The sequence below is a fragment of the Muscardinus avellanarius genome (assembly GCF_963383645.1).
Source record: "Muscardinus avellanarius genome assembly, chromosome: 2".
Classification (NCBI taxonomy): Eukaryota; Metazoa; Chordata; class Mammalia; order Rodentia; family Gliridae; genus Muscardinus; species Muscardinus avellanarius.
The window spans coordinates 21347379-21371143 of NC_137787.1; the positions used below are offsets into that span (position 1 = coordinate 21347379).

Below are 23765 nucleotides of genomic sequence, written 5' to 3' on the forward strand. Positions count from 1 at the left end.
GTCACTATGCTAAGTTTATTCACACATTCCTTTATTCATCAATTCAGTAAATTTTTTGTGTGCCAGGCATTGTGCCAGGCTCTGAGATATTATGATGGCAGTATGACCGTGGCTCTTAATCTCATGGAATATATGCATGAACGGGAACTAGAATTAAATGATCACCCAGGAGGATGTGTTCATTGCTTTGGAGGGAGGGGATATAGCTTTGTGAGACCTTGTGCAGAGAACATGCCCTAGGCTGCAGAAGTAAGATGCAGGGTAAGTGACATTAACTAGGTGAAGCTCAGATAGGAGAGTCATAGAGGAAAATGGCTTGTGCAAAGGCCCAGGGGTGAGAAGGAATAGCATGTCTGTGGCTGTGCAAAGACCTGGAAGAAGGAATTAGCAGCATGCTTTTTCTAGGAATTGCAAAGTCAATGAGGCTGGGATATAGAATAAAGGTGTGTGTGGTGTGGAGTGAGGTGAAACAGACAGGAGTCAGGATGCAGGGGGTTGCTATCACCTTGTCTTGTTTGGTAATCACAGGAGTGCTGAGAGGAAGGTGGTGGGACCCCATTTTCCTGACAAGGGTGGCTAGGTGACTCACTCGGGCCCACCTGGTCAGCCAGGGGCATGACCAAGAGCCCAGGCCAGGCCAGCAGGAAGAGGCTGACCCTCTCCACGTGACCACGTTGGGCCCAAGGGTGCTTGAACAGCCACACAGTGACTTTCCTGGGTGGGACCCAGCGCCCTTTCCCATGAGGCTGCAGGCGAGGAAGAAGGCCCACTGTAGCTAGGATCTGGAGTGCGTTCTGCTGTTTGTAGTAGGGTAGGCTGTTTGTCCGGGGGATTCGGTGTGGACAGATCTGCCATGAAGGAAGAAGCTGGACTAGGAATGGCCTCTCTGGGGATTCTTCCTCCTCTGAATCCTGGTTGATGGACCTCTTGTGGCATCTGGGATTTCAGGACGGGGCTATGCATGCGATGCAGCTTTATTAAGCGCCTATGATGAGCCAGCATGCACGCTGGGCACTGGGGCTGTCAGGACGAGTGAGGCCCGGGGAGCAAGGGGTGTTGTGGGGGCTCAGGGCAAGTGTGTGTGGCCCAAAGTGATGTGAAATTCCAACTTTTGAGTTCTTAGACTTGGGACTCAGAGGTTTCTCTCTTCTTTCTCACCATTTCATGTCTTACCTCCTCCCCCAACCCCATGGGTTCGTGCTCTGCCACTGAGCTACACTCCCAACCCCGAGTGTCTTTATCTTACTTAGGCTGGGTGGTGGACAAGCCCCTTCTCTCCAGCCAGAATTTTTTGGGAGAGATAGAAACTGCCTTCAAGGGTGCAGAGGAAGAGCTGCCGCTGCCCCGGGGCTGACTCCCTTTTGGGCTACCAGCTGCTCTCTCAGCCACCGGTAGCCTCTCGGGATGCCTTGGGCTTCTGGAATGTTCCACATGCAGCACCCTCCCTGACCCCACCTTTCCCGCCCTTGCCAGGTCCATTGCCTGTGGGTGCAACTGCTCTGTGATTGGAGGAGAGGAGGAAAGCAGGGAAGGTGGGGTGGATGGGCTGGGGGACCGGGCCAGGGTGGGCCGGTTCTAAACACCGCACCCAGCTAGAAATTTGCCAGAGAGAAGTAGGAGGAACTTTCATCACTCCAGCCAAGAGGAGCAGGTGGGTCTTCTCATTCTTATTTCACAGACGAGGAAACTGAGCCCCAGAAAGTCTCTAGTGAGAGAAGGGGAAGCCACAAGAAGCCGAGAAAGAGAAAAGCAAGCGTTTTGGGTACAGGAATCTGGGTTGAGAGACTGACGCTTGGCCCCTGGGGCTGGCTTTAAACAGGTCTGGAGGTGAACTCAGGAACTTAGGTAACTTCCTCTCTGAAGCCACGAAGAGTAGAGATGGCGAGAAAGGGCTTCGTCCATCCCCATCCCTGACTTGGGCCTGGGGGCAGGAGGGGTGGGTGACCTAGGAAGAGGACGGAATGGGGAAAAGCAGAGATGGGAGCAAGGTGCGGACAGCAGGCAGGACCCTGAATGGCGTGGCTCCGCTGGCCGCCTGGTGCCCCAAGGCTGTTTTCTGCCATCGTGGTGGTTTTCTGCTTCTCCCCGGGTGAGCCATTCTCTCCCTGTTGAGACTCTTAGTCCTGGAAACCCGAGGGACTGATGCCTCAAGAACGTGGCTAGCTTGGGGTTTGTGTAGGTCAGGATTTCTAACGTCCCGTCCCACCAGCCATCAATGCAAACGTCCACCTCCGTGAGTGAGCCTGGGAGCAAGCAGTAGGGTCTCAGCCTCCTCTGATGGCAGGCAGGTCACGTGGGATCAGCACCCAGGGGCCCAGGTGTGGTCTGTTCTGACCTCTGGGCCTTCACTAAAGGGGCAGGTAGGGACAGGTGTGGTGGTGCATGTCTGTGATTCCAGTACTTGGGAAGCTGAAACAAAGAAGCACCAGTTTGAGGCCAGCCTCAGCAATGTGGCAAGATTCTTAGCCACTTAGTGAGACCCTAAGCAAAAAAATAAAAAGGGCTTGTGGTATAGCCCAGAGGTAGAATGTCCCTGCGTTCAGTCCCTAGTACCCTCCCCAAATAAAATAAAAAGTAAGGGGGGAGAGTAAGGTAATGGGACTTGCTTACCCAATGTACAGGTCAAGGTGTTGGCAGAAAGCTTTTGGCTCATTCCAGTGGGGGTAACCAAGGAGTTAATGGACTATTAAAAGGTCTGGGAAGCAAGGCGTGATTCTGCAGTCCTATAACCCCAGTACCAGAGAGGCTGAGATAGGAGGGTTTCAGGTTCAAGGCCGGGGCAGGATAACTTAATGAGACCCTGTTACAAAATAAAGAGGACTGAGGGTTTAGCTTAGGGGTAGAACATCCCTGGATTCAGTGGATTCAGCTCCTCATACTTAAAAAAAAAAAAAGAAAAAGAAAAAAAGAAAAGTGTCTGTGCAAAGCAATGAGAAATGTAAGCACCTGCTTGCTCCCTGGCAGGAGTAGGGAGCATCCCCACCCTGGATTTGAAGGAACCAGAAGAGGCCTGGAGGGAGGCGACAGCCTTAAGTGGAGATGTTGTCCTGGGAAGAGAGATGTAGCCCCTGCCCCTTCCCTCCCATCTCCTGTCAGTCCCTCCTGCTGGCCAAAGGCCAAAGCCACCTGCAGCCATAGGGTGAGAAGGCCTGGGGAGGTCAGTAGGTGAAAAGCAGGCCCCTGGGGATGTGGATGTGGGTAAGAGAGTTGGTGAGGAGAGAAAAGTGGGTCAGAGAAGGGCGCAACCTCCAGTACCATCAGTGTGCGATGCAGCTGGAACTCCAGGGAATGAGAGAAACAGATGTGAATGTCTTAGATCTTTCTAGGATCCTCTGCCTGGATGGAGCTGGAGGTTGAGGGTTCTGTGTCTTTGAATTTGACACACATAGAGGCGGGAGGGAGGGGAGGCTGTGGCATGGGTCTCCTTCACATTTCTGATGGTCCCTTCTGCTGCTCTAAGTTACTAGCCCAGGGCAAGGAGCCAGCCCCCAAGACCAAAGCTACACTGAAGCCATCAGCTCTCTGATTATAGATGGCTGCCTGTGCAGTGGGTAAGGCCAGGCTCTGGGCCAATCTCCCTGGCTTCCTAGGCTGGCCCTGCCACCTGCTCACTGTGTGACTGGATTTTCCAAATTATACTTTTCCCACATGATTTTTTTTTAGGTACTGGGGATTATTTTTAAGGCACTGGAGATTAAACCCAGAGAGAGGCATTCTACCTCTGAGCTATACCTCTGGCCCTATTTTTTTATTCTTTATTTTGAAACAGAGTCTCAATAAATTATAGAAGGCCTTACTGAGTAGCTGAGGCTGGCTGGAAACCTGTGATCCTCCTGTCTCAGCCTCCCAAGTACTAGGATTACGAGTGTGTGTGACCATGCCTAACTTGTTAGCTATTTTAATCGTTACAGAGCGCTGTGTGCTTACAGACTGGCATGCTGGTTAGCAGCCATCTCTACGTGTTCTCAGGAGCCTCTGGGCCCATTCTAGGCTGCCCAGAACTGGCATCCTGAGTGTGGAGACTGGGTTGCTGTTGTGCTTGACCTCTGACCAGCTGTGTCTTCTGTTTGGGCAGCCTGCTCCATCTCTTTGGCTGAGAGGACATGGGTTAGACCAGGAGGCAGCAAATTCTGGTGGTTGGTGAGGTCTCACCTGCTGACTAATTTTGTAAAGAAAGTTTGATGGCAACACAGCCATGCCCAGTCATTTACCGTTTGGCTACACGTGCTTTCACGCTCAGATGGCAGAGCGAGTCATTGCAACAGAAATGTGTGACCCTAAGCCGGGCGTGGTGGCTCACGCTTGTAATCCCCGCGCTTGGGAGGTGGAGACAGGAGGATCGTGCTGGTTCGGAGCCAGCTTCGCTGGCTTAAGAGACCCTGTTTCCACATAAAAAAGTTAAAAAAAAAATAGGTCTGGGAGTGTAGCCCGTGGGAGTGTAGCCCGGAGGTAGGGCTTCCAGAAACCCCAGTACCACAAAAAAAGAAAAAAGAAATGTGTGACCCACCACACTTAAGATATTTATTACTAGGTTCGTTACCAAGAAAAGTACAGCAGCCCTGGGTGGGACCCTCTGTGGCTGCTCCAGCTCTAGGAGAGCCTTCGATGTGACCTTGGCCTGGGGCTTCTGTGAGGTGGGTGGTGGCCTGGGATGCCTGAGGGAGGCCTTGTCAGCTCTGCCCACAGCTGGATTCCAGCACTGGGTGCCCAGAACACTTGTCCTGTGGCACCCTGCACCTAGTACCTGGAACAGACTGTTCCGCAGCTGCTCCTTTGCACTGCCGCACCCCACCACAGGAGTCCAGGACGCCCTCTGCCAAGGTCCTTGCCTGGACCATCCTCTCGGTGTGTCCAGGGAGGCCTGGGTATAGGATGGGGGCTTGGGGCTGTTCCAGAAGGAGGCTGTGCTCCTACAGAGAAAAGTCTTAGGACACCCCGAAACATTCTTCAGCGAGCGAGTGAGGTTTTCTATTTTTTCTTTTCTTTTGGTCCTGGGAATTGAACCTCGGGACATTCTACCTCCAGATTACACCCCAGTCCTTACTTCTTTCTCCTCCTCCTTCTTCTTCTTCATCATTTTTTTTTTTGTAGTGAGAATTGAACCCAGGGTCATTCTGTCTTTGAACTACATCCCTCGTCCCCCCTTTTATTTTTTTATGTTGAAACAGGCTCTTGCTAGCTTGCTGAGGTTAGTCTTGCTATATTGCTAGGCTAGCCTCGAACCTGTGATCTTCCTGTCTCAGGCTCCCAAGTACTGGGATTATAGGTACGTGGCACCACGCTCAGCTCCAGTTTTTTTTTTTTTTTGAAATAGGGTCTTGCTAACTTGCTAAGGTTGCCCTTGAACCTGTGATCCCCCCGTCTCAGCCTCCCAAGGACCAGGATTACAAGTGTGTGCCACATCGCGCCTGGCTGAGGTTTTCTTTGGGCTCAGGGGAGGGAGTTTTCATTTTTAGTTACCTCGATCCCAGTCCTCGCACCAGTGAGGGCCCTGGGCGAGGGACACAGCTCCTTCCCAGTGACCTTCATAGTCCTGCCCGTGAGGGCTTCAAGGGCCTCCCCCCCCCCCCGGGGGGTGGGGCTTGCTCAGACTTTTCAGCATCTATGGCTGGTTTCAGTGGAAGCCCTCTATGTAGCTGTGTGTGTGTGTGTGTGTGTGTGTGTGTGTGTGTGTGTGTGTGTCTGTGCTTGGGCCTTGTCCCTCCTTGGTGAGACAGGCATGGTGACAAATTTGCAGAAACATTAAACATTTCGGATCCTGTCCCTGAGCTAGCTTGGGGGCTGGCCTCAGAAGCCGTGGAGAGTCAGATGAGCACTGGTCCGAGAGTCAGGCGGCCTGACCCACGGTGCCTCTAGTGACTTCGCTCTCCAGGGCTCATCTGTAAAATGGCCTTTGTGGCTCTCCCTCTCCCTCCTTTTCATAGGCTGTTCTGACTATCAGCTAGGGACAGTGTGCAGAAATGTCCTCTACGAGCTGCCCAGTGCTAGAGAAGGGCCTGAAGTGGCCCTTCTTGCTGTCTAGCCCCTCCTGGGAATGTGCTTTCTGGCGTCAGCTTTTGGAGGAATGCAGGGTGCGTGGGGCAGGGAGGGCCGGGTGTGTCTTGGCACAGAAGGGCCTGGTGAGCCTACACTGGCCGGCTCTGGGCGTGACTCACAGGCACAGGTCAGTTGCTAGGCAGGCTAGATTATTTCTGGTGTGGGGACCCTGGCACTGACTCAAGGTATGGCCAGGCCGGGCCGAGCTCTGTGTCACCAGAACCCCAGGTCAGTGGTGCCTGGCCAGCCTGGAAGGGCATGGGGACTGGGCAGGAAGAGTCTCTGATGGCTATGTGCAGAGGCAGAGCCCAGGATCCAGTTCTGGGAAGCTTCTAGAACTAGAACCTGGTTAAAGTTTGCCTTGGGGCTGGGTGGGTTGGGGCAGATGGGAGCCCCAGGACAAGTGCCCTCTTTCTCCTGGCTGGTCTCTGGGGGGCTGTGTTCCCTGGCAGGTTGGGTGGGGTCTGCAAGGCAGCCTGGGGAACCTGTGTTCATTCCTTGTCCCCTTGTCCCTTTCAGAGCCCCGGAGCTATGTGGAGTCCGTGGCACGGACGGCGGTGGCTGGGCCCCGGTCTCACGATGCTGAGCCCAAGAGCTTCAGCGCCCCAGCTGCCCAGGTCTATGGCCATGAGACGCCCCTAAGGAACGGGACCCTGGGCGGCTCTTTTGTGTCCCCCAGCCCTCTCTCCACCAGCAGTCCCATCCTCAGCGCGGACAGGTGAGCCAGGGGGGAGAACATGCGCAGAGGGGATCCCAGGCCTGGGGCAGGACCGCGAGGCCTCTTGGATCTGCCTAGGGTGTGGACATGCTGAACTCACAGCCAGATGGCTGCACCTCGTAAACCCCTGCAACCTGGCGCTTCAAGAGAGCATCCCTGAGGGGCCCAGGGACCAGTGAGCTCTGGGTCCCAGGCTGCACCCAATGCCACTCGTGCAAACGGTGCTGGAAGAAATGAAATGTACCAAGGTGAATGAGGCCAAGTCTTTCCCCCAACAGGAGCACGGACTAGTATATAGTGAGCACTTCCTAGGTACTGGGCACTAGGCCCAGTGCTTTGTGTGGGTATTCAATCTTCACAACTCCCCTATGTGGTAAAGCCTGTCATTATCCCCACTTTTCAGAAGAGGAAACGGGCACAAATGTAAAGTTGCTTGCTAAAGTTCCTGCGGCTAAGCAATAGCAGAAGCAGGCTTCAGATTGAGGTGTGCCCTAGAGCCTGCACCTCTGTCTTCTTCCTGGGCCTGTGCTGCAGTGTGCATCCTTCCCTGGAGGACAGCCAGAGGTGCCCAGCACAGAGAGAGAAGCAAAGTGCTTGGAACTCAAAGCAAGGGGCCATTATTTCTGGCTAGGGAAGCAGAGAGGGTTCCTGAGGGCTGGAGCTATTTGTGGGCGATTGAGAAGGATGTAGAAGGGTGAAGGGCAGCAGAGACAGAGGCCTGGGGTGTGCTGTGTTGGGTGTGGGGCTGCAGGCACACAGCCTATGAGTGAGGACCATCTTGCTGGGTGGACAGCTGGCATCCATCTGTCTGACTGCGTCCAATGGACAGGAAAGCCCGGAGTCAGGCAAGGGAGGATGGTCAGTCCCTGGTGAAAGGCTAGGCAGATGGACAGGCCCATGTTTGGGTGCAGTGAGAAGCTGCTTGGCTTCCCCACCCCACTCCCCCACCTAGCCAGGGACCCTGCAGGCCCCCGGCTCCCTCCCTCTTCACATGTCCACCAGCATGCCCAGGGGCCCTGTTTGCTGCCTACCTCGGCTGGCTCTGAGCCCCCTCCCAGCTCAGAGGTGGGGCTGGGTGAGCAGCCACAGGCTAAGAATTCTGAGACCCGGAGCTAAGCATGTACCCTTAACCTGGCCTGCCTTGCCCGGTCCCCAGCACTTGATGGGGCTGAGGCTCAGGAGGTCTGGCCCGGGAAGGGCAGCGGGGTGTTCCCTGTTTAAAGAAAAAGTATTTCCTAATTTGCCCCTGGGAACTTCGGAAGAAGTCCTGCCTCCCACCCTCATTCCTCCTGCTGTTGTGTTGGCTCTTGAGGGGACTCCGGAAGCTAGTGTTTATCCTTTGGGATTAATCTTACAGAATTCTATTTTAGCATCCTTGACCTCCACCCCGCTCAGCCTGGTGACTCCTGCTCTATCTCCTGTTCCTCAGAATCCAGTTATTTCCCTACCAGGAAGTGGTGTTCTGTTCTGGCCTGGCCTCTGACCTCCTTTTCTTGGTCCTTGATCACCCTAAGACAGCCCCACGAAGACCCATCACCCGGGGACCCAAGCTGTCCCACCGTTCGAGGAGCTGCAGGCCCCTCAGACACTCCCTCCCGCCCACCATGGTGTGGGTTTGACCTCTGGGCTGTGTCGGGTCCCTTTCCTGCCTGGGGACTCTGCTGCCCAGAAGGCCTGCCCCCTCCCTCCCGGGCCACTTACCCAGGTCCTCGTCAACCTTTGACTCTCCTGCCACGTCACACCTGGGTGGAGGTTTGGTCCTGGAAGGAATCCGAGCCACCTAATACAACTTCTTGTTTTCCACATGGAAAACTTTAACTGAGAACTTCCCAACCAGCCACTGTGCAGGCTTCCACGCCACCCCACGTGGGGCCGCAGTTTACCTCACAGTGGAGCCTTTACCAGTGGCTATTCCCTATTCCCTCAGCTATAGATCTCTGCGAACTGAATTTGTTATCAGAGTCTTAGAATTGGGAGCGATCTCTGAGCTGATCTACTCTAACCTCCTTGTGGAGAATATTCCCCCCACAGCGTTCAGGCCAGTAGGTCTTTCAGCCTCTGCTTAAATGTGCCCGGTGATGGGCACCTCATTACCATTCAGGCAGCTTGCTCCATTAGTGGCCAGATGAGATTGCTAGAACGCAGAACTTATCATGAGCTGAAATCCCCTAATTTGAAAGTTTTCTCGTGATTCCATTTCTTAGCATTTTTTGAGCCACCTAGGAGTAAAATTCTAGCACTCTCAGTGTTGAAGGATGGTGATAGCGCACCTGGGGAAACTGAGTCAAGATGGGCCCTAGCAGGAGCAGGAGTCAGGTGACTTGACTCCCCCTCCAGTGTGCAGAAGGAAGCAGCAGGAGAGCCACCTTTAGCTTTGACAGCTGTTTTGCTTTGACTTATGGCTCGGGAGACGACATGATCCAGAGGCATAAATGTGGGCATTGGATCAGATGCAGCTGAGTTGGAACGCTGGGCTTTGATGCGCCGTGTGGTCCTGAGCTTACTGTTTAGCCTCTCTGACCTTTGGCTGCTGCTTCTGATATTTCCATAAGGTCATGTTTAAAAGCCCTGACACTGTCACACTGGGAGCGGGGCTATTATCGCTCCCATTAGTGGTTGGAAGGAAGCTGGGCACTCCCTGGAAGTCCACCCTCCATTAAATGCCATCTTCTGACCTTTCAATCTTCCATCTCTCTCTCTAGCACTTCCGTGGGGAGTTTCCCATCAGGGGAGAGCAGTGACCAGGGTCCCCGGACACCTACCCAGCCCTTGTTGGATTCTGGCTTCCGCTCCGGCAGCTTGGGGCAGCCCAGCCCCGTGGCCCAGAGAAGTTACCAGAGCTCTTCTCCTCTCCCAACCGTGGGCAGCAGCTATAGCAGCCCCGACTACTCACTTCAGCAATTCAACTCCTCTCCAGAAAGCCAGGCCCGGTCTCAGTTCAGCGTGGCTGGCGTCCACACAGTCCCCGGGAGCCCTCAGGCCCGCCACAGGACAGTGGGCACCAACACTCCACCTAGTCCGGGCTTTGGCAGGCGGGCCATCAACCCCAGCATGGCTGCCCCTGGTAGTCCCGGCTTGAGCCACCGACAGGTCATGGGTCCGCCAGGCCCTGGTTTCCATGGCAGCACAGTTTCCAGCCACCAGAGCAGCGCAGCAACCACTCCTGGGAGCCCCAGCCTGGGCCGGCACCTAGCTGGCCCCCACCACGTTCCAGGCCATGGCAGTGTGGCCACCACTCCAGGAAGCCCCAGCCTGGGCCGGCACCAAGCCCCAGCCTTGGCCCACCAAGGCAACCTGGCCTCTGGTCTCCATGGCAACGCAGTAGCCAGCCCTGGAAGCCCCAGTCTGGGCCGGCACCTGGGAGGGGCTGGATCTGCGGTTCCTGGCAGCCCCAGCTTGGACCGGCACATGGCTTATGGTGGCTGCTCCACCCCCGAGGACCGGAGACCCACGCTATCCCGGCAGAGCAGCGCTTCCGGATACCAGGCTCCTTCGACACCCTCCTTCCCTGTCTCCCCTGCCTACTACCCGGGCCTGAGCAGCCCCACCGCCTCGCCCTCACCGGATTCAGCAGCCTTCCGGCAAGGGAGCCCAACACCGGCCTTGCCAGAGAAGCGCAGGATGTCTGTGGGAGACCGGGCGGGCAGCCTCCCCAACTATGCCACCATCAACGGAAAAGTGTCCTCCTCGCCGGTTGCCAGCGGCATGTCCAGTCCCGGGGGCGGCAGCACTGTCTCCTTCTCCCATACTCTGCCCGACTTCTCCAAGTACTCCATGCCAGGTGGGCCACCCTCCTTCCATCTCCTGCTGCCGTCCCTGGTCTCTGCTCTGACCATCCCTCAGTGACAGCCTCGGGCGAGTCACTGACGCCTGGGTCTGTGTTCTTATCTGTGCAATAGGAGCTGGAGGTGTCCTCAAAATGTGGCTGTGATGGTGGGTGCTGTCACGAGGATGCCCACGATGTGAGGGTGATCAATAATAATGAATGGAAATGGGCACGGTGGCACACACCTGTAATCCTAGTACGTGGGAGGCTGAGACGGGACTGGCCTCAGCAACTTAGTGAGACCCTGTTTCAAAATAAAAAATAAAAAGGGCTAGGGTAGAATTCCCCTGGGTTTAGTCCTCATTACCAAAATGATGATGATGATGATGATGATGGGTGATATTTTTGTCGTGATTTCCAGTGCCATCGTGGCCAAGGGTGAGCACATGCTACATGTCAGCCTCTGAGCTGAGGACCTTTTCATCTAACACTCATGGCTCCTGGTAAAGCGATGCTATTGCTCTGCTCTTACCCAGGAGCAAACTGAAGCTTACAGCGGTTCTGGCCTTTGTCTAGCATCATATAGTTAATAAGTGTCAGAGCTAAGCTTCCGATCCAGGCCCCAGTAACCTCCAGCTCATCATTGGGGTTGTCTTTATCATGTGTCCATGTCTTGAGGGCTATTGTGATTTGGGATAACTTTGAAAACATGCCTTCTAAGCCTGGACCTCCATTCCTTTGGCCAGCCCCACCGGGCCCACTTTGGTAATAGCAGGTCTGGCAGCCAGGTGCAATATGGGCCAAGAACGAGGGCTGGATATTTTGATCAGAGTGTAGTTTCTGCACACTATACTCTACAATGTATACTCAGCATTCTACAATGTGCACACCTGCCGGGGAAGGCCACCAGGCTTGCACATTGAATTCTTCATTCATCCCCAAGACTTGGCATCTTTGTCTCCTCTCAGATACCTTACTATCTACACTCAAAGGTCAGGGTTACAGGTGAGAGGCAGCTTCCCAACCACACCTTGAACCTGGCTGTGTACAGGGTGGCCCTTGGGTCCTGAGGGTTCAAGGCAGAGTCACAATACTCCAGGCAGCCAGAGATGGGGCCCAGACAGTGTCATTCCCAGGTCTTGCCCTGTGCCTGCCAAGCCAGGCTTCCTGCCGCCCACTGGGGACATCTGGTTCCCAGCCCCTCTCCTTGAAGGATGCAGAACTTCTAATAGTTGGGACGCTTCCTGTTTCCCACCATCTTCCTTGCTTAAAATAGTCTTCAGAGCCAACACAGGAAGGCACATGGGACTGCAGCCGCCTCTGACAGCTCATTAAACAGCCCAAGGCAGCCCTGGGCCTAGGACTTCAGAACAGACACGGGCGGCCTGCAGCACTTCCACGGCCGGGCCACCTAGCCCAGAGGCCTTTGGTGCACAGCTGCATGGAAGGGAGCTGGCCTCCTTCCCTCCCCTCCAGAGACAGATCCCAGCATCCAGGGAGCACAAGCCACAGTGGAAATCGACTAAGCATTGCAGTTGCAGCCCTGTCTCCTGGTCTGATCCTAACTCCACGACATTCTTAGCACAGGGTCCCTCTGCTCCGGTCTCCATGGAGACAAGAAAGGAGAATTGTGCTATTGGAATATTCCTTTTTCCTTTTCTTCATCCTTTCCACCTCCTTTTTTTTTTTTTTTTTTTTTTTTTTTTGTGGTACTGGGGATTGAACCGAGGGCTGTTGTCATTCTACCTCTGAGCTACATCCCCAGCCCTGTTAAATTTTTTTTTCTTTAAAAGTGTCTTGCTAAATTGATGAGTGTCTCCCTGCTTCCTTAGGCTGTCCTTGAACCTGAAATCTTCCTGTCTCAGCCTCCTGAGTACCGGGATTACAAGCATGAGCCACAATACCCCATACCTGGCTCCCCACCTCCTTTCTTTTTCTTTCTTTTCTTTCTTTTTTTTTTTTTTTTGGTGCCAAAAGATGAAGGAACACAGGAAGAATAAGTTCTAGCGTCTAGGGCATGGGTTAACTGGCTCACAACAACCTATTATATATTTGTTTTATAAAGAACTAGAAGACAAGAAACTCAGAGGCCCCAAACATACAGAAATGATAATGAGATGGAAATGCTAATTATTCTTCTTTGACCAGTGCACACTGTCTACATGCATGAAATATCAACCGCACCCCATAAACATGTACAATTATGATGTGTTAATTAAAGGGGAAAAAGATGAAGGGAGAGTGAGGTGTACATGTCCTGATCCCTACCTGGAAGGGCCTTCTTACTGTCCACCTCCCAGGGACCCACCCGTGCAGGTCACTTCCCCTCCCAACCTGTCTTCTTATTTGTAAAATTATGCAGTTGGACTCAGTCTTTTCTGATTTCCTTCCAGAATATAGTATTCTATGAATATTCTTTCATAATATTCTATGAAAAAATATTCATAGAATATTCCATTCTGCCAAGGGTCTGGGCAGGAGGGTCATCTGCTGGAGAAGTGGGGTCCTTGATGCGCCACAGACGACCTAGAGTCGGGGCTGCCCTTTCACCTATTTGTCTCCTGTTTTTGTCCTCTTTGGTGCAGAAAACCAGCTTTCCCTGTGGGAAAAGGAAAGGGGTCAGAAGGAGTTGGCAGAAAGAGGTCGCTGCCCTTCACGGGCGTCTTGCCGAGGCTAGGAGGAGGCTGGAGGGGTCTCAGCCCACGGTGGGGAAGGGGGCACCAGGGCAGGAAGGGCTTTCGGTGGGCTCTGTGGGGCTGCTGTGCGGTCCCTTCCAAGCAGAGTGGCCGGCGCGGGATGGATGAGAAGGCCGTGCTTCCGGTCCCTCCTTGCTCTGCGCTGTGATATTTGAGGACACTCGCTTTTCATGTTTGTTCCCTTCAGCTGCCATCACAAAGTGCCACGCGCTTGGTGGCTTAAAGAAACAGAAATGGATTCCGCCATGGGTTGAGGCTGGGAGCCCCACGCCCAGGTGTGGGTGAGACTGGTTCCTTCTAGAGGCTCTGAGGGAGCACGTGCTTGGGTCTCTCGCCACGATCCTCGATCCTCGTGGTTCTGGAGAGCCGAGTGTCCCTGGGCTTGTTGTTGCAACAGCCCTGTTCTGACTTCATCATCATATTGTGCAGTCCCCTGTGTCTGCTCCTCCTCCTCCCCCTCTTTCTCCTCTCTTTCTTCTTCCCTAAGCTCATTCCAATTCCAAGCTACATCTCCAGCCCTTTTAAAAAACACACAACTCTTTTGAAACAGAGTTTCACTATGTTGCTGAAGATTTCACTAAATTGGTGAGGCGGGCCTCGAACTTGAGATCCTCCTATTTCAGTCACCCAAGTGCTGGGATTATAGGCACGCCTGGTTATTTTCTTTATGGTTTAAGGGCATCAGTCCTATTGAATGAGGGCACACCCTAATTCAAAATGATGTGTGTGTGTGTTATTGGGAAATGTTGTTTTTTTTGTTTTTTGTTTTATTTTGTTTTTGTGGTACCAGGGGCATTCTATTTATCCCCCAGCCCTTTTTCTTAATTAAAAAAATTGTTATTGGTGCATTGTAGTCATACCCTATTTTTAATTTAATTTTACTTTTTGAAACAGGATCTCACTGAGTTGCTGAAGGCCTTGCTAAGTTACTGAGTCTGTCCTCAAACCTGTGCTCCTCCTGTCTCAGCCTCCCAAGTACTGGGATTACAGGTGTGTGCCACCATGCCTGGCATGACTTAATTTTGATTGGATTCCATCTGCAAAGGCCCTCTTTTCAAATAAGGCCATCTTCATGGGTTTGAGGGGTTAGAATTCCAACCTCTCCTTTGGAGGGGACACGATTTAACCCCTATCACTTTTCTTTTCCTCTGCCTTTCCTTTAGACAACAGCCCTGAGACACGGGCAAAAGTGAAATTTGTCCAGGACACTTCCAAGTATTGGTACAAGCCTGAGATCTCCAGAGAACAGGGTGAGTGCTGGGTGCTGCTGGTGACTCCGTGGTCCACCCAAGGACATTTCTGGCTGCTGCCCACCTCTCTGCCTTGGGCAAGGAACAGAATGGATTCATTTCTCTTTGTAGTAGGTAGTGGTCACAGAGAGGGCGCTGGGATCAAAGTGAGCTGGTAAGGAGTACATCCACATCAGAGGGCGGGGCAGAAGCAGTGGTGTGGCTGCTTCTTGATAGGTCCAGCAAAGTCTTGGTTTTCCTGGGCAAAGTAGAAGGCCAGCCAAGATTATATGGAACCTTATCTCTTGATCTGTATGGTGTGGGAGATTTTTGCATTTTGCAGAAAAACAAGGTTGAGAATGTGGGAACAGGGATAAGGCTTGCTTCAGGATCTAAGAAATGCCTGTGTGGTGTGGTTATGTATCAGTAATGATGGTCTGTGGTTCCATTTGGACATCTGACTTTTATTTATTTTTTATTTATTTATTTTTTTTGCGGGTCTGAGGATGGAGCTCAGGGGCGTTTGACCACTGAGCTACACCCCCTGCCCTATTTTTTTATTCTTTATTCTGAAACAAGGTCTCACTAAGTTTCAGAGGGCCTCACTAAGTAGCTGAGGCTGTCCGCGAACCGCGATCCTCCAGTCTCAGCCTCCCAAATGCTGGGATTACAAGCGTGCGCCACCACGCCCGGCTTCTGACTGTCTTTTAAAATAAAGTTTTATTGGAACACAGCGATGTCTGTCAGTGTGTGTACAGTCTGGCTGTTTTCAGTTGTACTGGCAGACATGAATACTCGTAGCAGACCTTATGTCCCACAAAGTCTGAAATGCCATTTACAGAGAAAGTTTTGTCATCTTAGCACAGAGGGACCCTCATGGGTATTTAAATTCTGACTTTAAGAAATGTCATCCTGAGTCAGACGTAGTGGTGCATGACTGTAATCCTAGTTCTTGTGAGGCTAAGGCAAGAGGATCACAGGTTCGAGTCTAGCCTCAGCAATTTAGCGAGGCCCTCCACAACTTAGTGAAACCTTGTTTCAAAATAAGAAATAAAATTGGGCTGGGGGTCTAGCTCAGAGGTAGAATGCCCCTAAGTTTAATTCAGTCCCCAAGTACCACACACATACATACACACACACACACACACAAAAAAAAAAAAAAAAAAAAAAACAGGAATGCCATTTCAGCCAAAAGAGAATGAAGTTCCTCAGACCCCAGGGGACTTACTTGAAGCCAGGCCACCAATTTCCTGTGCCCTTTCCTCATCTCCTCCAATTCAGCCATCGCACTCCTTAAAGATCAAGAGCCAGGGGCCTTTGTCATCCGTGACAGCCACTCCTTCCGAGGGGCCTATGGGCTGGCCATGAAGGTGTCCTCGCCGCCTCCGACCATCATGCAGCAGAACAAAAAAGGTAACGCTCTCTGCCAGAGCAGGCCCCGCGCCTGCGTGATCTTCACAGTCTCTTCAAACCTGGATGTTGAAGGGCCCTGGAGCACTAAGCAGGACCCTGACTCTCATCAGAGCTGGGGCCCGCTCACCTTGACTCTTTAGAAGAGCGAGTCATGGGCTTGTGATGGTGGAGTCAGAGAAGGGGAGCTGTAGCATCCCAGAGGCGTGGGAGGTCTCTGTGGTCCACAGGGTTCCAGCCATCCTGTCTCTGTGCCCCGTCCTCCCCAAACTAACCTTGCTCGCTGGAGAAGTTCTGCAGCGGTGTTGCGGGGCTGCAGGCCACCATGAGGAGTGACCAGTTCTCATTTCTCTTTCTCTTCATCCCAGGAGACATGACCCATGAGCTGGTGAGACACTTCCTGATAGAAACCGGGCCCCGGGGAGTCAAGCTCAAGGGCTGCCCCAATGAGCCTAACTTCGGTGAGCTGCCCGCCTCTGTCGCTGCGGTCTGACTGCAGAACCCCTGGTGTCTAACCCCAACATCTTCCTGCCGGACTCAACAGAGAACACAGGCCATGGCTTCTCCCCTGTCCTGTTGTTCTTTATCTCACTGGCTTCCCTTCTGTGTGTGTGTGTGTTTTGTTTTGTTTTTTTGCACAACCGAGGCTGTCACACTCTAGTTAGAGTAACACCTATAACCACAGCTGTCCTCGTTGCCCACCTACTGTGTGACCGTCACTGCCTCAGCACCTTATGTTAATTCTGACCTCACAACAATCCTATCTGGTAGATGTCCTTGTCCCTGTTTAGTACACAGGGAAGCTGTAAGTTAGACTTACCCAAGAATCCAGAGATAACGCGCGACTGGGCTGGGATTCGATTCCACAGTTCTCTAATACTTCTGCCCTGCATGGAGCAGGGGGGGGGGGAATAGCGGGAGGGACTTAGGTGGGCTCTTTGGAGGAACTCTCTGTACAGAGGTATATAGAGTGAGCCTTTACACTCTTCTTGCTTGATTCTTGCTAGAAAAGAGAGTGTATTTTCAGGTTTGTTGTTGGGATGTGAAGAGATAATAAAGAGGCTGAGGGCTGGGCGTGTCTCAGTGGCAGAGCACTTGCTGAGCATGCGCAAGGCCCAGGCTTTGATCTCCAGCACGTCGTGGGGTGAGCTGGGTTGTTTGCTGCCCTCGGCTAGCTTGTACCTGGTGCCAGTGATGCTACCCCTGATGTGCTGTCTCGCCCTGCAGGATCTCTGTCTGCCCTGGTATACCAGCACTCCATCATCCCGCTGGCTCTGCCCTGCAAGCTGGTCATTCCAAACCGAGGTAGGACGGGAGACTACGTGCCCACCGAGCATGCCCTGGAGCTGCTGGCCGCCACTGCAGAATGTGGGCCAGGGTGGAGGCTGCCATCATTTTGCCCATAAGGGGAAACTCAAAATCCCCTCTTACTATTAAAAAGGAGAAAAGTTCATTTAAAAGCTTAACCCCAGGAACATTCATAAATTGACTTGCCAGATTATCCTAGAAAATCCTCTGGAGGCTTCAAGAAATTCATACTGAATTCTCAGAATAAGCTTCATCCCAGGGGAGGCCCGAGAAGTAGGAGTCAGTCTCAAGAAGATGGTATATGTCCTGGAGGTTAAGATAAAATCTCTGCACTTGACAATTTCTATCTAGTTCATTGCACTGAATTATTAGTAATAATTGACCAACATTATTATTAACTTACAAGTTCAAATACAACTGAAATAGCATTAGTAACCACACAATTTAGACCCAAATTATATTTTATGGCATTTACTGAAGTAGTTTGGCAATTATGAAACTGTTTGATATTTAAATTGTATAAATTACAGCCAGGCATAGTGGCGCATGATTGTAATCCCAGAATTTGGGAGGCTGAAACAGGAGGATAGAGGTTTGAGGACAGCCTCAGGTACTACTTAGTGAGGCCCTTTGCAACTCAGTGAGATCCTGTTTCCAAATAAAGAATAAAAAATAGGTTTGAGGGTGTAGATCAGAGGCAAAATGCCCCTGGGTTTCATCCTCAGTACCACAAAATAAATAAATAAATAGTATAAATTAGCAGTTCTCAAAGTATGGTCCCTGGAACAGCAATATTGGCCTCTCCGGAGAACTTGTCAAACTCTGAGTTGGGCCCAGCAACCTGCATTTTAACAAGTTTGCACACCCAAGTGTGAGGAACATGAATACAAATAAGAATTATTATTGTTTTCTTCTGGTTTCTTTTTATGGTGTGTGTGTGTGTGTGTGTGTGTGTGTGTGTGTGTGTATGTGTGTGTGTGTGTGTGTGTATATTTGTTACTGGGGATAGAACCCAGGAGCATCATACATCTGAACTATACCGCCAGCCCCATTTTATTCTTTTATTTTAAAATGGATTCTCACTAAGCAGTGACCAGGGCCTAAGTAGCTAAGGCTGGCCACGAACCTCTGATCCTCCTGTCCCAGCCTCCCAAATGCTGGGATTATAAGTGTGTACCACCATGCCTGGCTTTTTTTAATGAAAGTTTACTAAGATGCAGTTGAACTGGAAATGTGGCTCAGTGGTAGAGCGTTTGCCTAGCATGCATGAGGCCCTGGGTTCAATTCCCAGTACTACAAAATCAGGGAAAAAAAGCCGGGCGTGGTGGCGCACGCTTGTAATCCCTGTGCTTGGGAAGCGGAGACAGGAGGATCGCGCTGGTTCGCAGCCAGCCTCTCTGGCTTAAGAGACTCTGTTTCCACATAAAAATGTTAAAAAAAAAACTAGGTCTGGGAGTGTAGCCCGTGGGAGTGTATACCGGAGGTAGAAGGACTTCCAGGAACCCCAGTACCACCAAAAACAAAACAAAATAAGGGAAAAAGTATAGCTGAAATGGAAATTGTACCATATATGTATACTTTGATATATGTATACACATTGGGGAATGGTAAATCAAGCACTCACCCATCACTCAATTCTTATTATTCTTGAAACTCTAGTTGTGACAAATTGATGGTTTAATGAATTAGGGCATTTGTTGCCCTATACAAAGACACATTTACACAAAGCAACAACAGCAGCACCAGTTGCTGCTTAAAGACTCGCTTTTTGCCAGGCATGGGGATAAAGACTGTATATGGAATGTCTCATGGGTACCATGGCCATCATCATCCTACAGGTGCTTAGAAGTACTGGGCTGAGGGTTTGAGCCCAGCTCCCTTGGACTCCAGAGCTCTCAACCGCATCCTGGGTACTTAGAGTAATCACTGAACATTCAGACCATGTGTAACATCCTCCTGACCACCAGGGCCTGCCGTAAGAGCTAGTGTCCACTGCACTAAGCATGTGCAGAGCGCACAGTAGGCCTGGCCAAATGTGTGCTTCTTTCCAGTTCCAAAGTTTGTTAATTACAAGCTGAATTTTTGTCTCAGACCCCACAGATGACTCGAAAGATAGCTCGGGCCCCACCAACTCAACCACAGACCTGCTGAAACAAGGAGCAGGTAAGTGGTCCCTGGGGCCGGGACCCTCTGCCCAGGCTTTCCTTCCTACCTTCCTGCCCTGTCCCCTCCTGCAGGTGCAGATTGGAAGTCTCTCTCTGGGAAGGTCACTTTCGGTGTGCAGGTGCTTTGGCCCAAGGCTGGCCTGAAATTCACCTGCTACCTTTTCCCTGAGGAGTGGACCTAGAGTGTTGTCCCCACTCATTCCAGCCCCATCACTCCTCTTTGGTCTGTTTTTTCTAGCCTGTAATGTGCTCTTCGTCAATTCTGTGGACATGGAGTCACTGACCGGGCCACAGGCCATCTCCAAAGCCACATCTGAGACATTGGCTGCGGACCCCACACCAGCTGCCACCATTGTGCACTTCAAGGTCTCTGCCCAGGGAATCACCCTGACTGACAACCAGAGAAAGTGAGTTGTTTCTAGTTGCTTTGGTCTTGGGCCGTCCTTCCTGCAATCCATCTACCCACCCACTTACCTACCTACTACCTATCTATCTTGTGTCTGTTCTCCATCTAACTAGCTGTCCGTCCGTCTGTACATCCATCCATCCATCCACTTGCCCACCTACTCAGTAATTGACCCATTGTCCTCTTACTTCTATTCATCCCCCATCTATCCTTTTCACCCATCTATCCCTAACCCATCTATGTATCCATCCATCCATCCATCCATCCATCCATCCATCCATCCATCCACCCACACACCCACCCACCCACAAGGATTTGCCTGTGTTGTATATTCAGCTATAAATACAACGATTAAAAAGTCCCTACTTTCTAGGAATACAATCCTTCCTCTTGGGCTCTCTCCTCACCATGTCTCTAACCCATTTCTTTTTTCCTCCAGGGACCCTCCCCACTTCCCCATTTCTTATTCCTCAGTGCCAGTTTCTTTCTCAGCCCCTAGCATTTGGGGCTTGTCTCTAGCACATCTGTCTGTCCCTGTGCATTGCTCAGGTCCCCGATGCGGGTAGCTGAGGCCATCTTGCCCATAGTGAGTCTGTGTGGGCCCCGGGTGGACACAGCTGGTGGGAAGGTGGCCCCCCTGTGGGCGGACGTGCGGAAAGCTGCACCTGCTCCAGCACTCATTCTGTCTATCTGATGTCTGTACCACAGGCTCTTCTTCAGACGACACTACCCCCTTAACACTGTCACCTTCTGTGACCTGGATCCCCAGGAGCGAAAGTAAGTCTCTTGTAAACCTTCCCCCTCACCCAGCTCTTGCCACTGAAGTCTCGCTCTGTCACCACGTGCCTGCGTGTCCTTGGTTCAACCAGAACCAATCTGCCGGTATCCAGGGGAGTGTGAGGAGCTGCACTGGGCATCTTTTTGAGTCTTCCACAGATCTGGAAACACTCCCAGGGACTCAAATGCCCCCTTTCATGCCCTCTGCCATGGCCCTGTCCCTGGATCTCTGTGCACTGGGGAAGGCACTCGGGGAAGCTGGCTGGGTGTTCTCTCCACCCTGCGTGCCCCCTGCAGACCTCTCTCCTGGAAGTGGGGTCTCTTTGGCCTTCCCCAAGGTCTGGTCTGGGCTAGTGGGGCTCCTGCGGAGAGGACCAGCATTTTACCAGGAGCCTCTTTCTTCCCACAGGTGGATGAAGACAGAGGGAGGTGCCCCTGCTAAGTAAGTGTGGCTTCCTTACCCTCACCCAGCTTGTTGGCCTTCATGTTCTTCTACAAGGGGGATGGGGGCAGCTTGGAATCCAGAGCCAGGGTGGAGACAGGGCCGCTAGGACCTTTGTGCCAGCATCACTGGGTTTGGGGGGAGGGGAGCGAGAGAGAACGAGAGAGCGAGAGAGAGCGAGAGAGAGCGAGAGCGAGAGCGAGAGAGAGAGAGCGAGAGAGAGCGAGAGAGAGCGAGAGCGAGAGCGAGAGAGAGCGAGAGAGAGCGAGAGCGAGAGAGAGCGAGAGAGAGCGAGAGAGAGCGAGAGGGGGGGAGAGGGAGCGAGAGAGAACGAGAGAGCGAGAGAGCGAGAGAGAGCGAGAGAGAGCGAGAGAGAGAGCGAGAGAGAGCGAGAGAGAGAGAGAGAGAGCGAGAGAGAGGGGGGGGGTAGAGGGAGGGAGAGAGAGAGTGCGCACGCGCACACACACAGGTGCAATCCACATATGTGCTGTTAACAAAGGAGATTGTGTCTAGGGAGGGAGAGAGTTGGAAGGATTTGGGCAAAGAACGAATATTTTAACATGGGTCTTAACAACAGGCACAATTTTGGACAGGTAGAAATGGGTGTGGAGGTAAGAGACACTGACAGGCGGAGTGGCAGCATGACCACCAGGCCAGCTCCCTAAGGGCTGACCATGATGAATAATGGTTGAATGAGGATCTGGGCATGGCCAGTGGAGGTTCAGGGGCTGCACGGGAGGGAGAGGCCTCAGCTCTGCAGGCTTCCTTGTGTCCTCAGGACTCCGAGTTCCTGTGTCCTCTTGTGTCCCTGCCAGCCGGCCAGGCAGGCCAGAGCTTGCAGATGAGCAGGTGGCTGTGTTTAGGACAGGCATGAGTTGGCTGGGTCTCCATCCTGCAGAAAGAGGCTGGCAAGGTTGGCATGCTCCAGTCACCCCCACGGTACTGCAGCTGGAGCCAGCATGGAAAGAGAGGCTCCTGGCTCCCCACCCGTGGACCCCACCCAGCCCTCTGCCCTGTCATTCCCACCCTGTCTCTCCCAGGGAGACCAAAGTGGCGGAAAGCACAAGGGCTGTGTATGTGTGTGCATGTGGTGTGTTGGTATGTGTGTGCCCTGTAGAGTAGGTAGGTGTGTACACACACACACACGCGTGCACACACACACACACACACACACACACACACACACACCATGCTAATTTTAGCCGAGTGCGCAGGCCTAGGCAGAGGGGTTTCCATTGGAATCTCCAGCTGTCCCGCTTTCCCCATCTCGCTCTAATTAGCAACATGCCGGCTGGGAGGGGCCCGAGCTCACATTCTGTTCTCTGCCCTCATATTTTTAACTCTGTTTTGCAAAGAGAGAATGTTAGGTCACCCCAGTGCCCAGTGTTGGTGCTGGAGGGAACAGGTGTGGGGTCCTCTCCCCTCCTGTTTTCTGGGCTCCCCGGGAGGGCTGCATGTAATGGGTGGGGACTTGCTGGTCCTTTCTGCTGAGGTCCAGTCCCCTGGCAGGAGGCAGGCTGCTGCTGATCTGTTTGTGCACAGTGGGCAAGAGCAGTAGTGTTGGGTGGGGCTGGGAGGGGCTGGGAGAAGCTGCTTTAGGAATGTTCCTACTTTATTTCTGGTCTTCTCCCCACCCCTTACTATCTAGCCTTGTCTTTCAGCCCAAGATTCCCTCCCATCCCTGAAGGGGAACTTTCAGGTTCCTGCCCTGCATCAAATTAACAGTTTTGGGAACTTGACTTTGCCCTGAGCTGAGGACACTGTCTTCTGTGCCAGCCCCAGTCCCTGAGGCTCAGGGAGGCAGAAGAAGGCTGAGATGGGGTGGCTGAGGCCCCCTGCCCTCCCCTCACTCTGACCCCTCTCCTGCCCCTGCAGGCTCTTTGGCTTTGTGGCCCGGAAGCAGGGCAGCACCACGGACAATGCCTGCCACCTCTTCGCTGAGCTGGACCCCAACCAGCCTGCCTCCGCCATTGTCAACTTTGTCTCCAAGGTCATGCTGAGCGCCGGCCAGAAGAGATGAGCCCCTGACCCCCGCCCAGGGCCAGGGCAGCAGGATGGGGAGTGTGGGGAGGGGACCTGTGCATCCTGACCACCTTGGAGCAAGAAGGAGGACTTTGGGCCAGTTTTGGAGAAGGGGAGAAGAAAGTGCAATGTGGAGAGAGGGAAGTGAATCACAGATGGAGGGGAGAGGGAGAAAGAGAAAGAAAGAGGTGGGGGAGCCTGTGCTCCCCTGGGTCGATGGAAACGGCAAATCCCAAAGCCTCCTAAACTAGCTAGGTCCCCTCGCTCCCCCTCCTCCCTCTGAGAGGACAGAGCTCCTCAGGATACCAACAGGCCTCAGATATTGGGGGGAAATGGAAAAACTCAGTTTCCCTCACCCACCTGCTTTGCAAGGAGAAATCAAGCTGAATCTTTTCTGGCTACCTGTAGGGTGCGTCCCTAAAGCCAGACAGCCCGCGTGGGGCACCCAGTGGTAGGACTTTTGCTTTGGAAAGCATCTCAGACTTGAGGCGCCTGAGGTCTGTGCCGTGCTTCCAATTGTATTGTCATGTGTGTGAATGTCCCCGCCCAGATCCTCCCTCACACGCCTATCTGCCAGGATTATAAACAGCTCCATTTGTCTGTGGCCCATGTGTTTGCACACACATGTGCATACCGTCCAAAGAAGGTAAAGGTCAGAGTTGGGCCAAAGGCCAGGGCAGCAGGGAGGTGATGGAGCCCAGTCCTGCAGGGCTCTCCTCCTTGTCCCTGCGCCTGGACTCCAGTGCCCCAGGGGGGCCACCAGCCTGTGCTGTACAGAGACCCCAGTGGG

General features: G+C 52.7%; 1 protein-coding gene across 4 annotated transcripts in view; it reads left to right on the plus strand.

The window, feature by feature from the left end:
• The window catches only part of TNS1 (tensin 1), a gene marked incomplete at both ends in the record, with an annotated part of 220739 nt that extends 197766 nt beyond the window's left edge, over nucleotides 1-22973 (plus strand). For 3 of the 4 annotated variants that reach the window (XM_080688952.1, XM_080688953.1, XM_080688954.1), the window contains 11 exons: nucleotides 6556-6754; nucleotides 9457-10535; nucleotides 14380-14466; nucleotides 15727-15858; nucleotides 16224-16316; nucleotides 17083-17160; nucleotides 19255-19326; nucleotides 19567-19735; nucleotides 20443-20511; nucleotides 20921-20953; nucleotides 22829-22973. In XM_080688952.1, the coding sequence (XP_080545078.1) occupies nucleotides 6556-6754; nucleotides 9457-10535; nucleotides 14380-14466; nucleotides 15727-15858; nucleotides 16224-16316; nucleotides 17083-17160; nucleotides 19255-19326; nucleotides 19567-19735; nucleotides 20443-20511; nucleotides 20921-20953; nucleotides 22829-22973 (2156 nt within the window). The remainder of the gene's footprint in view (nucleotides 1-6555; nucleotides 6755-9456; nucleotides 10536-14379; nucleotides 14467-15726; nucleotides 15859-16223; nucleotides 16317-17082; nucleotides 17161-19254; nucleotides 19327-19566; nucleotides 19736-20442; nucleotides 20512-20920; nucleotides 20954-22828) is intronic. The other variant, XM_080688955.1, reaches the window with a different exon arrangement.
• Nucleotides 22974-23765: the final 792 nt, after the last annotated feature.